General features: G+C 36.6%; 1 protein-coding gene across 6 annotated transcripts; it reads right to left on the bottom strand.

The window, feature by feature from the left end:
- Window positions 1-234: 234 nt before the first annotated feature.
- On the bottom strand, window positions 235-5,318 carry LOC113331838 (histone acetyltransferase KAT6A-like). 6 transcript variants are annotated; one of them, XM_026578485.1, is made up of 7 exons: window positions 5,062-5,318; window positions 3,543-4,338; window positions 3,296-3,398; window positions 2,945-3,196; window positions 1,989-2,195; window positions 1,742-1,893; window positions 235-1,262 (listed from the first exon to the last, which is right to left on the bottom strand). In XM_026578485.1, the coding sequence occupies exons 2-7, from the start codon at window positions 4,296-4,298 to the stop codon at window positions 708-710; spliced, it is 2,025 nt and encodes a 674-aa protein (XP_026434270.1). In that variant the 5' UTR covers window positions 4,299-4,338; window positions 5,062-5,318; the 3' UTR covers window positions 235-707. The 6 variants fall into 6 exon arrangements, 5 of the variants coding, with proteins under 5 accessions (XP_026434270.1, XP_026434269.1, XP_026434268.1 ...); XR_003351224.1 differs by having other exon boundaries at window positions 235-562; window positions 632-1,262; window positions 2,945-4,338; XM_026578484.1 differs by having other exon boundaries at window positions 2,945-3,398.
- Between the last annotated feature and the right edge of the window lie 11,240 nt (window positions 5,319-16,558).

The following is a 16,558-nucleotide window of genomic DNA, read 5'->3' on the forward strand; positions in this document are numbered from 1 at the left end:
ATCTTGAGCCCACAACAACAGACTACTAAATGCACTGCCAAAGCAATAACGAATTTAGATTTTCGCAACTCAGAAAGGCACCTCCAGGCAGACCTAGAGAGTTCTTGTTTTCAGGAGATCTAAACTGAACCTAACCAACAAATTTTTGTTGTTTGATCAAGAAACTACATATAAAAATATGTATATAATCATGTCACATAAAAGTAAATGAAGGCATAAGAATTGCAGCAGAGATGATCCAATATTAGGTTTATAAAACCTATCAGCTACAATATTGACAAATCAGGAATTCAGATCCATACAAACTAATGTATTTAAGTACGACAACATAACAACCATGGTTGAAGAGACAACCCAGAAACACAATTTTTAGGTTTTTACAGTCAACTGTAACCAATCAACTGAGGCTCCTCCCTCGAGTTTCTTAGACCCGAAATAATGTTCTTCGTTGTCAAAAAGAACATTAAACAAAACCCTACTTGGCTTAATCACGCCAAATAAAAAGAAGCTCTAACGAACGATCCTGATCTCCTTGAGCAAATAACCAAGGCCAACAATTTGCCTGCTTACAAGAAACACCTTTAGACCTGCAATGATATTAATTTAATATAAACTATAACGCCATACATACCAAACTTAACCAACATTTATAAAGATTCCAACTGCATCAGAGTAACTCATGGCGATTCTCTGAGCACATGCACATTTCACTTGGAGTTTTTTCCTTGAGCTGCAAGCTTCGCAGCAACTTGTTCCTCTGACAATGGCAAGTAGTAGATACGAGGAGTGGCTTTGGTTTTCTTAAAAAGATCATCAAGGGTAAGGATTGGAACATCCATATTAACGGGAAGTGGGGGTGGAGGTGGAAGCTGAAGCGGTTCCCTAAGTGGGGGTGGAGGTGGAAGCTGAAGCTGTTCCCTAAGTGGGGGTGGAGGTGGAAGCGGAAGCTGTTCCCTAGCTGGAGGTGGATGTGATAGTGGTGGAGGTGGCGGGAGGGGGAGTGGTGGGGGTGGTGGGAGCTGCCCCTTGGGTAGATGCTGACGAGGTGAATGTTTGGTTGCAAAAGGTGACGGTGCCTGAGGTGTGACTGGGCTGGAGCTGACAGCTGCACGTGTTGCTGGGGACTGAGGTGGAGCTTCAACCCTCATTTTCACTTCTTGCGAGTCGACAAACTCGGCCACCAGTAGCCGTCCACCATTTGTAGGCCATTGCAAATTATACACAGCATTTCGAGTATCTTTTGCTTCTTCCACTGATGAGTACTGCAACAACCAAAATTTAAAATTGTGGTTAGGGTGTAACATTAGATCCAACAGTATAAAACCATGATGCAAGAATCACATCCATAATCACATGAACCTGCACAAAGAATTACAAACAAATAAAAGCATGTGGGCTGTATTAGCTTCAGCAGTCCGGGGTGACAAACTAAACATCACAACTTCCTTTCTAGAAAGACCGAACACATGGAGATAAGCCAGAATAACGGCTAAATCAAACTCATAGTCTAACTGATCCAAGGATCAGTGGTGTAGCTATACGAACTATCACCTTTGTGTGCAGGACCACTCAATAACTTTCCCTTGGCTTCAATCGCCGCGGATGATAAACATAAACCGAGTCCAAAAAATATATTTGAGACTATAACCGTAACAAGATCAAGGCTTCAAGCCACATGATTACTTGGTCTTAAAAGTGACACTGTGGAGAGAGACAGAAAGAGAGTAGCAGGAATGTGTACCGTAACATAACAGTGGGTCTTAATTGGGTCCATCCAGAAACTGGAGACAGATCCAGTTTTTGCTAGAAGCTCCTGCACTGCTTTTAGAGTGAACGGGCGTAGAAAGCGATCGATTCTAAGGGAATCAGTTGGAGGTTTCGATGATGGCGGAACTGGAAATGTGGGAAAAAAATTCATTCAATTCAAGTACGAGAAACTATTTCTTACTCATTTGCAAAATAACACACCCAAACTGATGAAGACTTACCAACACGCTCCTTTGGGGCGTCTGCACCCCTACTAACTGCTGAGTCCGACCTAGTGAAATTGCGTCTTGGAGTAACAGATTGGAACGTGCCTTTTGGAGTCGCTGAAGGTGTGAGAATGGAGGTTGGCTGTTCAGAAACTTTTGGGGCTTCTGAATTCCACCTACGCTGCCTCTTAGGAGGTTCATTGCTCTCCACTACTTTTTGACCTACACCAACAGATGATAAATACAAAACATCTTAGAAAATGTTAAAATAATATTGAACAAAACACGTGAGAACATCCACTAAGAAGCATGCTCATTTTAATATGCCATGCAGATAGGAACATGTAAACAGCTATCCAACTTTTAGAGAAATGTGAAGCCATCCATACTTCATTGTCTGACGAGTTTTGACTTGAATTACACAAATGAGATTTTTAAGTCTGTAAGTTTTTTCCACTAATGCGTGTATACCAAGTCTCTAGTCAAAATTCAGAAAATAGAAAATTAAACATTTTTTCGGATAAGAACTACCGAACTACGTTAAGAATGATAAATAATTTGAAGAAAAAAAAGATAAGGTATATATGTATGCTCACCACTCAAGGAATGCTACAAGTAATAAGGTCTTAATCTAAAAAGGATATACAACATGGGTCTAGTACTCTGGAGATGTGAAAGTCACATCTCTGCTTCTATTATCTGAATGTCTAAACCCTAACCCAGTGGCAACATTTCGCACTGCAAATATTGAAACATCACATAAAAAAACAATAACAACCACAGTTTTCATGTCTTCAATATAGAAAAAATTACTAATCTATCCACTTAAGCTTACTCTACTAATCTTCGAAAATAAGACATTAGACATAATTTTCGCAGAAGAACTACCAAATATAGTCAGCAAAAAGCCTAACATGGAAGAAAGCACAACCAAGAGAAGTTCACAGCAGAAAATAACATGTGCAGTGTACCTTCTAATTTTCTTTTCTCAGGAGCAGCCTCACTCTTATAATCTTTAGTAGAAATATTCTTGTCATTAGACACAGCAGAATCTGAAGCATCAAAAGAACTTCCTTCTTTTACAATATGCATTTCCTTCTTATCATCTCCCACACCATCGGAAATATGATGGGAGTCCATGTTCTTACTCTCCAATACATCCTCTTCCATCAGATCATCCCCTGGACTTTGATCTAAATATAGTTTTTCTGAAGATCCACCATCTGCACTATCAATTTTTTTGCTAGGGTCAACATTAATCGCATTGCGGGTATCATCTAGCTCACACGGACCAGGTTCATCCAGTGGATGAAAAACCCCACCTTTAGGAGGAACTTCACTGGATGATGGTTCGACCATCTGTGGCTGAGCAACTTTGGGTTCTAAATTGAAATCATTAGCATTCAAAGAATCCTTTAGTACATTCTGTTTATCAATTGTTATAGAATCAGAAGAAATAGAGTCATTTACTTGAAACCCTAAAGTAGGGTCGGCCTCAGATACCTGGTTATGTGAATGAGAAACAGTAAAAACAGCATCACGAGGATCCTTTGAATCCTCATTCTTTACCTGATTTTCATTCGACTCCTCTTTGCTGAACTTTGTCTGGGTAATCACCACAGTTTCATTAACTGAGATACTCGTTTCCACGGAAACTGAATGAACCACAGACTCCTCATACATTCCTACAGAACTGATTAAATCTTCACCTTGAGCTCTACTCTTATCCAGACTTTTGGAACTCTTATCTACGTCAACAGCGGATGCACTCTCATCGACTTCTTCAGTTCTATAACCATTGTGATACCCAGCATCTTCAACGGTTCGAGTCTCCGTGCAGTTTGCTTTTACATCTCCTCGCTGATCATCGAAGTCAGCAGTTGTCTTATTATCTACCTTTGGAGCATTATCCACATCATGAACCCTAATATCTTCAACCATTTGAGTCTCCATTGGTTTTGCAATGGCATTCCGTTCTTCATCAATTTGAACAGTGGTTCCACTTTCATCGACCTTTTGAATTTCGTCTCCATGAACCCTACTATCTTCAACCGATTCAGTTTCCATTGGTTTTGTAATACCACCTTCATGCTCAATTTGTGTTTCCTGACGTACTTCTTCAATACAGGAGTCATTATCATCATTAACTGCTGCATCTTCCTCGGTCACATCCCTCTCCATGCGTAATGCATCATCCAATCTCTTTACAAGATCATCTTTTAAACCCTTTGTGATAAGTTTCCTTCTTTTTAGCTCTTCTTTCAACTCGGTCACCCTCCACTGATCGATTGGCTTGTTGTCGACTACCGGATATTGACTCGACATCTTCCCCCACCTTGCTTGCTCAACCTAGTCTTGCACTAACCTGCTTTACATACAAGTAATTCAGCATACTTCAATAATGGAAATCATAAGCTTTAATATAGTTTACAACAGCAACAACCAGATCAGTAAAATATCTCCAAAAGTAAAAAAAATAAAAAATCAGAACACTAGCAACTGAGTAGTACTGTATCATGAAAAAAGAACAAGCATGAAAGAGAGAAAAGAGAGAAAGCAAATGCTTGGCATAGCACCAACTAGCTATGGGTATGGTGCTAATCAGCCTTCCTCAATATTCACCACTGACAAAACCTATACTGGGATTTCAACAGATCATAGTGAAACCCAATATCAAACCGCTCAACAAAATCCGAAAATAACACTAAACACAATACAAAACGCCAAACAGAACTAAATGAATCCAACGAGCTTAATAAAAAAAGCCGGGTTGTTGACTTATGAATTACTAAACTCTAGGGAATCTCCAATGACCATATTATGAGCAGAACCAGACCTATCTAAGCTTTATGAGCAAAACCCAGATTTATAATTAATTCGCAGTCATATAACACCGCATTCAGAAATTCCAGTAGCCTCACTTTTTAGTATCAAAAACCCTAAATTCTGAGCTTCGACAAACCTAAACCCCCATGAAAATTTAAGGAAATAATCAAACACGTTCAAACAAGAAAAGAAATGTGCTTCAAACAAAAAAAAATGTCATGATAGTAAACAATAGTAGAAAAGATCGAGTGAGAAAATCTACCGTTGTTTTCTTCTGTAAGACAGTCAAACAAAACCCTAATTTTGGGGAATGTCAAAAACCATTACAGATATCTTCTTGAATATCTTCTTCCTTCCCTGAAACACAAAGAAAACGAAAACAAGAGACAGCTGAAAATAACGAAAACAAGAAAGTTGAAAGCAGAAGAAAGAGGGTTTTCTAGAGGAATGGACGAGAGAGATGATTTTATTTTATTATCTTTTTCTAGGGTTTTATTTTTTGCGTTCTCAAGGCCTGTGGTGTGTTGTTGAATAACACACTAGGATGCACCTTAGTGTCAGTTTATAGAATTTTCTTAATTGTCTAAAATAGCCTCGTACTTGTCTGCTTTTTCCGGAAAGGGCGGGTTAAAATATTAAACAAACTATGACCGTATGACGCGTAGTTAGCAATTCGAGATAAGCATGAAAGTTTTGACGGTAAACATACAGAAATTATACGGATTTGAATAGATCGGACTGAGTCAAAAATCCGATCAACAGTTTCTTATTCGACAGTAGTTCGGAACGGTATACATACGTGTATAATTCATTTCTCAAATAGGAATTCGGTTTAAGAAATTCGGCATGCATTAAATAATGAAAATATAGAATTTCAGGTGGGGCATCATGATTTTGTAGTCTAAATGTATATATACTGAATACCTTCGAATAATAACACCAACCTATGGTTGGTCTGGTGGTTCAGGCCATAAGTTAAGGAGTTCTAGGTTACAGGATCAATTAACTGCTCTCTTCTCCCTCAGTCTTATTTTTATGTTTAAGAAGGTGTACTAGGGTTTGGAATAGCAATTGCAATTGCATATGAGATATATATGTGTTTACGTTCGTGAACTATGCTTATCTCATATATGCTCAAAAGTTAAGTCTATTATGTCTTTATGCAAATATTGATGAAAGATATAATAAATTTTTGAAAAATTCTGCAATATTGATCTTTCCCTAAGCCACTTTAATGTGAAAGTACTGTATGACTCCGTAAGTTTTCTTACGTTGAGTGTTTCCTGAAAAAGCGGGGGTATAACAACCACACCCAATAATTCGTTCAGCAATCTGTATGGACAAACACTAATATAAATTCCAGAGCACCAACTTAAAAGCGAGCTCAATCAAGAGATATATCAAAGAGCTTAATCTCAATTTCTCAATACAATCCACAATCAAACAGATAGAAATCTGTGAGCCTGATTGATATGAGAAATAACTTGGACGGTACCAAAGACCAATGCCCAAGTGCCAATCAATTCCTATCCAACAATCAAGGTCGGATTTACCAATTCATTGAACTATGCACAACCTGTTATATTTCAATTATATAAAATATAAAGCGGAAAATAAATAACACGGACACCAGAAATTTTGTTAACGAGTAAACCGCAAATGCATAAAAATCCCGGGACCTAGTCCAGATTGAACACCACACTGTATTAAACCACTACAGACACTAGCCTACTACAAGTTAACTTCAGAATGGAATGTAGTTGAGCCCTGACCAAGTCTCACACCGATTAAGGTACAGTCACGTTCCTTACGCCTCTAGAACCACGCCGGATTCTGCGCACTTGATTCCTTTAGCTGATCTCACCCACAATTAAGAGTTGCTACGACCCAAATTCGAAGACTTATAAACAAACATTTCTCACACAAATATGTCTATTCTGATAGATAAATTTGTGTCTCCCACGGAAATACCTATGAAGTTTTATTCCGTCTTATGATAAATCAAGGTGAACAAGAACCAATTGATAATCCGCTCTTATACTCCCGAAGAGCAGCCTAAAAATATTAATCACCTCGCAATAACTTAACTATATAGTGGTAGAAGAAGTTATTGCGGAATCACAAAGTCTGAGACGAAGAACTTTGTGACTAATTTTTATATTTACATATCGGAGATAAATCTCAAGAAAATGTTAGAGAAGACAGTACTCAACACGATAGAACAAGTAAGATCGGAACACGCAACTACAGAGAAAATAGTTGGTTTGGCTTTAGGAATCCCAAATGAAGTCTTCAAGTCGTTAACCTAATAGGGTTTTGGAAAAACCTAGGTTAAAGGAGAATCGATTCTAGTTTGCAACTAGGACACAGGAAAACGCTGGGATTAGGTTTTCCAATTGCTAAAGTTCTCCCTTATATAGTCTTTCAAATCAGGGTTTGCTTATAGTCAAAGATAAGATAGCTTAGTAACAAAGCATTTATTATTCACCGTTAGATGAAAACCTTAATTAAGATTCATGCTAAGTCTACTTTAAAATAAATCAATTAATCTCCACTGTTATATGGTCTTAGCTTGTTACACACAAATGAAATATACTTTCAGTTAGATATGGGTAACCGTATTTAAACGTGTATATTGAGTTGGCTCAATAACAGTTAATCGAAGTTAGCCATATGAACACTTTTGTCTTAACCATATTAATCTATCACTTCTAGATCAAATATGATGATCAATCAATCATGAAAGATAATAAAATGAATCTAATTGTGTCTCAAATAGAGTTGTTCAATTGTTCACCATTTCATAGAAATATATATGAACCAATTGAATCAAAATCGGTTTGATTCGTAATCGTACAAAGTACTTATACAAGAATCAATTCACGGACATTAAACCACGGTTTGCAAAGATTTCATTTCTTAATTCATAAATGTTTAGTTCATGAGTATGAGAATCATAGTTAACCGATTTTAGAACTTAACTCACTGTGTTCGTAAACCAGGTAAGCAAACAACAGTTCTGGATCTTGGTCTTGTCTAGCCGTTCGCAAACCAGGTACGTGAACAGCATTCCCGGACCCAACTCATGTAGAACCGTTCGCATACTAGGTACGCAAACAAGGTTCTTGTACCTTTACAGGTAAAACCGTTCGCGTACTAGGTACGCAAACAAGGTTCCCGGACCTGAATCATAACAATACACTTCGCATACTATGTATGCATACCGTGTTGTATCCAGACAAGGTTAATTTTTCTAAACTCACAATTCAATCATTGAAACATCCTTAGAAGACGACAATAGCTGTCTCACACAAACTATTAGCCTCAAGTAATTTTCAAGTGATCGAATGATCAATGAAAAGACAAAGGTACCCAAATACACCACAATCTTTTGTTTATCCACCTATAAGTCATTTTACCGAAAGTGATTGTCTATGGACAAAGTCGAGACAATGCTACGAATCGGTATTCACACTTTGTGATATTGTCTATGAATACAAGATCGAGACAATACGACTACCAAAGTGTGATTACTTGATAATAGGCTCGGACTTAACCAAACTCTATAGGATCACTATCAAGTAAAGCAGAGTTAACGTTTGTGTATTTTACTTTTAATTATAATAAACAATTATAATTGCGGAAATAAAAAAAGTAAAAGACACAGCAAGATTTTGTTAACGAGGAAACCGCAAATGCAGAAAAACCCCGGGACCTAATCCAGAAATGAATACTCTCAGAATTAAGCCGATATACAAAATCTAAACCAACTTCGTATAGTTGAGATCAAGCAACTACCCCTAGTTCACTTAGTTTCCTCAGTATCCCTGCGCTTCCGACTTCGATGAGTGCACGCACTGGAACAGTTCTTTTGGGTCGTATTCCAAACAATAAAGGAACAACAAATTTGTTTAGTAACAACTCTATTGATTCTTTAAGATAAGATATCTCAAGTCATATGCAAAGGCTCTTCCGTTTAAGCTAATAAACTCCTTTGCCTGGTTATATCAATCCAATCTTTATTACCTAAATAATAAGATTCGGATTTGTAACAATCAAAATAGATCTCAAGAGAACTATTAGGCGTTACCGATCTCACGCAGCTATGAATCGAATAAATCTCATTCTAGTTGGATCCCAGCCGATCAAGGTTTGTGCAACATAAAGATATGAGAAACCAATTAGAAATGTTCTTCGTCTTCAAATCTTCTTTAATCTTCAATTAAACCTTCACAACACCACTTGAATCTCTTGTGATCAATCACGCTCAAAATGGAGTCTGTTAACAATGGATTATCACAAGATGTCTTTAGATCTACAAACAGTTTTAAAGATCCCATCGACATAAACAGTTCAATCTAGTTTGAATGAATCTTATATCAGAAGAGAATATTCTCAAGAATAAACAAACTAGATGTAATTAAAGTTTCAACAACCGTTAGTCAATCAAATCAATCGAAAACTAATAACACTGCAATTAGCTAGCTTCCCACCAGCGGTACTCGTAGAGCTTCTTGATCCCACGAAAGTCTTTAAACGAGCGGTCGTAAGAGATTTCGCCTGAGTAGGGTCCTTTTCTCTCCGATTAGACGGCTCCACCAGAAACAACAAAAAGATGAAGTTTGCCTGGCTCTTAGGATAGTTTGCTAGAAATGCAAACTTACGTATTTATAGACCAAGGAAGTTTGGACACCAAGGAATTTCCAAAACCGAAAGTATTCTCAAAATATGCAATAAATTTCCATTCAATTTTCATAATTCCAGTAAATGCTTTGTCCAATATTTTCTGAAAGCTCTCAATAGAAAATCTCCAATTAGTAAATGCACATTACTATTTTTTATCCTCTATAGATATGCATCTAATTGCTGGTAATTAAATCATATAAAACTAATAACCTTAATTAAAAGATTCTTCATTTATTTCGGAACAGGATCTCCTTGAGTATTAAGGAATATCTTTGAACAATATAAAATAAGAGTTATTGTACGTCTTTAAAGAATGTTGACATCTCTTCTTCGTAAATCCTCTTTCATATTTACAATCTTGGAATCAATTATACCACACTTCCAAACTAGTTTATAATTGGTTCATCTGTATTCCAAGATAACTATGTGATTGATCAAATATCAAATCACATCCATGGGTCCAATCGGTTCTACCAATCACTAGGATCGGTTATACCCTCATATGGAAGCACTTGTGATCGGTCACACAAGTTACCAGGAAGGTTACATCAGTTACCAGGATCAGATACATCAATTATCAGGACCGGTTACCATATACACATGGTATTGCTTGTGATCGGTCACACCAGTCACTAGGATCGGTTACACCAATTACTAGGACCGGGTTACACCAATTACTAGGATCGATTACACACACTCTGTGATCGATCACACCAATTACAAATATTGATCATACCATCTCAGGTGATTACTTAGGATCGGTTACACTAATTAACCAAAACTAGTCATACCAAATCATAAGTCAGGCATTGTGATTAGTTGTACCAAGATATATAACAAAGTTACAATCGGTTCTACCATCTCACACATATTGATAATCCAAATATTTGCAATGAATAGTCGTACTAATAAGCCTAGCGATTTCCCTTTCGATTCATAAAACAAGTTCCTGAATGTACTTCCTTTAAACAAATGTAAAACATTGTTTCTTAGGATGAAATTTTCACCTTTACCAATTCACATAATCATAATAGCATTCATAAGATTATGTCGATGTCATATCTACGAAGTTCAAAAGATAAGCGTTATACTTCGTAGTCTAATTCCCTAATACTACGATCATGTCACATCACTAGAGTATTATACAATCTGTACAATATATACAGCTGCGCAGTTATGTCTTCAATATATCACGACTTGAGAGATACTTTAGGAATGAAACAGTTCAAGTCAATATTACTAACCTCAAGTGGAAGGATGATGTCGTCGTTGTAGTTCGCTACTTCTTCACATTCTTCAGGTCTTCGGAAAATACTTGTATGTTTTAACATTCCTAGATTTTCTAGTCTAACCGAAACGAAGTTGACTCTAGTATTTAATCAAGCGACTCTAGATGGGTTTTGATACTATAATATGACAACCAAACTTGACATACCAACGCTTGGTGAGTTCAACCGAGCTATGCTCTAGCAGGTCCTGCTAGAGATCCTTCGGACATGGCCTAATAGAGATTCTTGTTTAAGGGATCGGTCTATTAGAGACCTTTGATTTCTTTTAACTACGAAACAAGTTTCTCAAGTATACTTCCTTAAACTCATATAATTAAACATAGTTTTTTAGGTATGGAATCAATTTGAAAGTTCAACCCACTAACTAGTAACGAATTACCAAATAGTGTTATATTGAACATACGAAGTCCAAATAGCTAAAGTATACTTCATAATCCAATATACCAAAGTTGTGTAAAACAACTAGTATATGCTTCCTTGACACTTTGATCATAATGAAATATAATCAAGCCACCAATACTAGAGATAAATAAATATATTTCATATATTATGTTTTCAATCTAAAATACTTTGAAAAATACGTGGATAGAAATGGAAAATTTCAAGTTCGTATCACTAACCTCGAACAAAGAGATGATGTGTTTGTTGATGTCGATATGTCTTCAGGTTTTTTAGAGTAACACGAGCGAGTCTCAACATTTTTATTGCTCCTAGTCTAACCTAACGAAGTTAACTATAATAATATATCCATACACAGCTTCGCAGTTATGTTTTCAATATAGCATGACTTGAAAGATACGTTAGGAGTGAAACAGTTCAAGTCAATATTACTAACCTCAAGAGGAAGGATGATGTCGTCGTTGTAGTTTGTTACTTCTTCATGTTCTTCAGGTCTTCGAGTAATACTTGTATGTCTCAACATTCCTAGACTTTCTAGTCTAACCTAAACTAAGTTGTCTCTAGTACATAATCAAGTGACTCTTAGATGAGTTTTGATTCACTAAAATATGCCAACCAAACTTGACATACCAACGCTTGGTGGGTTCAACCGAGCTCTTCTCTAACAATCAATACGAAACTTTTCAAGTCGATACCAAATGATTGTCTCACACAAATCATGTAAGATGTTTCAAGGCGATTTTCACATCCAATAATTCGTTCGGAAATCTGTATGGACAAACTCTAATATAATTCCGATAGCACCAACTTAAAAGCGAGCTCAATCAACAAATATATCAAAAAGCTTAACTCAATTTCTCAATACAATCTGCAATCGAACAGATAGAAATCTATGAGCCTGATTGATCTGAGAAATAACTTGGACGGTACCAAATATCAATGCCCAAGTGCCAATCAATTCATATCCAACAATCAAGGTCGGATTTACTAATAGATTGAACTACACACACCCTGTGATGTTTCAATTATAATGCGGAAAAGAAATAACACAGACACCAGAAATTTTGTTAACGAGGAAACCGCAAATGCAGAAAAACTCTGGGACCTAGTCCAGATTGAACACCATACTGTATTAAGCCGCTACAGACACTAGCCTACTACAAGTTAACTTCGGACTGGAATGTAGTTTAGCTCTAACCAAGTCTCACACCGATTAAGGTACAATCGCGTTCCTTACACCTCTAGAACCACGCCGGATTCTGCATACTTGATTCCCTTAGCTAACTTTACCCACAATTAAGAGTTGCTATGACCCAAAGTCGAAGACTTATAAACAAACCTGTCTCACACAGATATGTCTATTCTGATAGATAAATCTGTCTCTCACATAAAACCTATGAAGTTTTATTATGTCTTATGATAAATCAAGGTGAACATGAACCAATTGATAATCTTATCTCATACTCCCGAAGAGAAGCCTAGAAATATCAATCACCTCACGAAGTCACTGCGGAATCACAAAGTCTGAGACGAAGAACTTTGTGACTACTTTTTATATCTTACCAATCGGAGATAAATCTCGAGCAAATCTTAGAGAATATAATACTCAACACGATAGAACAAGTAAGATCAGAACACGCAACTACAGAGAAAATAGTTGGGTCTGGCTTCACGAATCCCAAATGAAATCTTCAAGTCGTTAACCTAATGGGGTTTTGGAAAAACCTAGGTTAAAGGAGAATCGACTCTAGTTTTCAACTAGGACACAGGAAAGTGCCAAGATTAGGTTTTCCAATTGCTAGAGTTCTCCCTTATATAGTCTTTCAAATCAGGGTTTGCTTATAGTCAAAGCTAAGATAGCTTAGTAACAAAGCATTCATTATTCACCGCTAGATGAAAACCTGATTTAAGATTCAAGCTAAATCTTCTTTAAAATAAATCAATTAATCTCCACCGTTAGATAGTCTTAGCTTGTTACACACAAAAGAAATATACTTTCATTGACTAATGCTCTCCCGCACGAAAACGCAAGGAGAATATATAAGCTAGCACCAGACAGTCGTTGGATGATAAGTTACATTTAGTTTTCAGTCATTGGATATGGATGCCTAACTGTCTATAAATATATTTTCAAACAAGCCCTTTACTAATTTAATACAATTCAATTCGTCCTTATGAGTTTTAATATTTCATATTCAAAGACCTTTTATCAATATAGACAAAATTTTCTCTTTCACGCCTTTCCATTTCCTGTTTTTTTTGTAAAACGATGAACCCTTGCCGAAACCTAGCAAATCAATTCGACTCTAGCGAACATAATGTCGATGATAATTGGGAGAAATCACATGCCAAGAATGGTATATCATCTCGATCACTTTGTGATTTTTTATTATTCTTTCTAATTATTTTGACTTTGCAAAATTAAAACCCTAATTATTTTATGGTATTGGATGAGAATTTGCAGGTTATTTGTGTAGACATATCTTGAAGGTTTTTGTAGTTGAGAATATCCAGAATCTTCCAACTCACTATGTACTAAAGCGGTGGACAAGAGATGCCAAATCTGGAGCAGCAGTATTCGACCAAGGTAAAGAAATTATAGCTGATAGTCGGGATGCAGTTACAATTAGATATATCAAACTTTGTCAAACTGCGATCGTAGTTAAAGGCTCTACATCTGTTCTAATATACAACGCCGCAGTTCATGTGTTACAAAAGGCTTTATAAGATATTGAAAAATTGATAAAAGACTCTCAAGTCAATGCTGAAAGTTCGTCCGGTGCAACACAAAATGAGAATATTACAAGCCATGAAAACACAGTGGAAAACCTTCAGATGCGGGATATATTGGGTGATCCACCTATTGTAACACATAAAGGAAAAAAAGGATCACTCAGATCATGGATGGACAAGCTTAACAACAAGCGGAAAAGTACTGAAACGAAAGCAAGAAAAAAATCAAAGAAGTCAACAAGGTATGTCGGCAATATATATATATATATATATATGAAAGTACTCCTTCTGTAAGTTGTGCATACTGACGATTCCATATTGATCTCGTTTTACTTATTTACACTATGTGCAGGCTGGATACACCAGTAGTACTAAATAATGTCAATACTCAAGAAAAACAACCAAATACAAAGTCTAGGAAACAGGGTACTTAATTACATGATTTGGTTTTTCTTTTAACATGGTCATTAGCTGTATATTCTTCATTCCCCATTCATTTAAGTGTGTGGTATATGCATCTTATGGCAGGCTAGAGCAAAGTAGCTTTTAGAGAGATAAACAGCCAGTCTGAATCTCTGTTAGGTATGAACATAGTGAATTTTGTTGTTTTGAAAAAAAATACTATGTGTTTAAATGCTTAATGATATACTTAATTTTCTATCAGTTATTCTACCAACATTTGCAAAACTCTTACTGTAATACTGTTTTTTGCAAATGCATTCCAACAAGGATGTTCGACAGGGGGGAACTTCAGCATGCAACACCCACAAACAAGTCTCTAAGTTAGATGTAAAAGTAACAAACAATGAGCAATGAACATCTGATTTTTCTTTTACTCAAACTTATTAGGCACATCGACAAAGTTTATGTCTTATTTGATTTATATGACAAGTATTTTGGTTTACATTATGAAATATATTTCATTCATCAACTTTCTACACCGTCCATTTGAGTTTGAATTCTAGTTGTGTGAGACATCTATTTTTCGTTGAGTTCAGCTACCATGGTGTTGTCGCACAGTTGCACCAGCTGTTCATGTGCTCGATAGTGATTATCTTGAATAGAACGAGATGTTTGCTTAGCTTGTGAGACCACCAACATATCGGTTTCTTATTTGGAACATTAACTTGTTCACTGTTGGAACAAGATATGGAGTGTTTTAAAATGTTTTTGAACTTTCCGCGCACGGGAACAAAAAACTGAAGAGAATCTTAGTCGAATTTGTTTGTTGTTAGAGCATAGCTCGGTCTACCTCGCATGCGTTGTTATCTCAAGCATGTTTGTCAATATTAGTGATCAAAACTATCAGTCTTGATTTCTAGTCTATTATAGCTAAGTCTCGGATTAGGATAAAAAAGTGTAGTTGATCTCAAGGACTTCATGGCGATTCATCATACAACGACGAAGATCTACTCAAGGAACCGTGGAACTTCATCAACAAAAAGGTATGCGGAGACTTGAACTTATCTATCACTCAAAAGTCTATCTATTTTATCTCCTACTTCTTATGAGACAAAAAGTCGTATGCTATATATACTAGATCATACACATTGACATTTCAAGCTGAGTATTCACTACTTATCTTTTTCTCGAAATCGTGTGTTGGTAAAGCGTTTCGCTTTGATCAAGTTTATCTTCACCTACTGATGAAAGTCATGAAAAGTTTCGATTACTTTGAGAATTGCTCTGACGTGAAACGATCTGTGAATAACGGATATATAACGTCCTCTGAGAATGTCTCAATGATTGGAATGAGAGTTTAGATTACATAACCATGTATTCCTTAATCCGAAGTTTTCGAACTTTGTTGATTGAGAGAAACCGGAGGAATTGGCTTTGCCAAGTCCGCGAACTGACGGAAGTTCTCTTACCGAGAATTTCTGCTGGGATTTTCCAAAAACTCGTTTGCGTGTTTAGTCCGCGAACCTAGTCCGCAAACTGGCAGAAGTCTCTTTGCCGAGATTTTCTGCTGAGTTTGGAAAACTCTGCCGGTTGCCTTAAGTCCGCGAACTTGTTTGTGAGATTAAGAGGTTATGATCTAAAGATGTGCTCTGAACATGAAACTTAAATTACTAAGGAATGCTTTATGCAAACCGTGGCTATAAAGTTCATGAGACGATTCAATCGAATCGAATCATCTTTGTTTCAATTGTGTCTTGTGTAGTTACATAAGATCTCATAGCAATTGAACAACTCTCTAACTAGTTCATTTGAGTCAATTGAACTAGTTATGGTGAAGAAGAACAAGGTTAGTATGAAATGCTCATATGGTTAACCTTTTGGGTTACTATGTTTAACCAACATACACGTACACGTTTGGGCATGGTTTTCACAAACCCAGTAAACGTCTACCCAAGTGTTTGTGACAAGCTAAGTTTTCGATCTAACGTTTGAGAAATATTAGCTTGAATCTAAATCAGGTTTTCATCTAACGGTGAATATGGATTGCTTTGTAACTAAGGCAAAACCCTGATTTGAAGGCTATATAAAGGAGACATCTAGCATTGTGCTAAACTAATCCCCACACGTATGTGTGATAGTAGTGCGCTCGCTAGAGTCGATTCTCCTTTTACCTTTGGTTTTCTTCTCTAAAACCAGGTTAATGACTTAAAGACTTCATTGGGATTGTGAAACCAGACCGATACTACTTTT

Source organism: Papaver somniferum, unplaced genomic scaffold (assembly GCF_003573695.1).
Source record: "Papaver somniferum cultivar HN1 unplaced genomic scaffold, ASM357369v1 unplaced-scaffold_128, whole genome shotgun sequence".
Taxonomy (NCBI): Eukaryota; Viridiplantae; Streptophyta; class Magnoliopsida; order Ranunculales; family Papaveraceae; genus Papaver; species Papaver somniferum.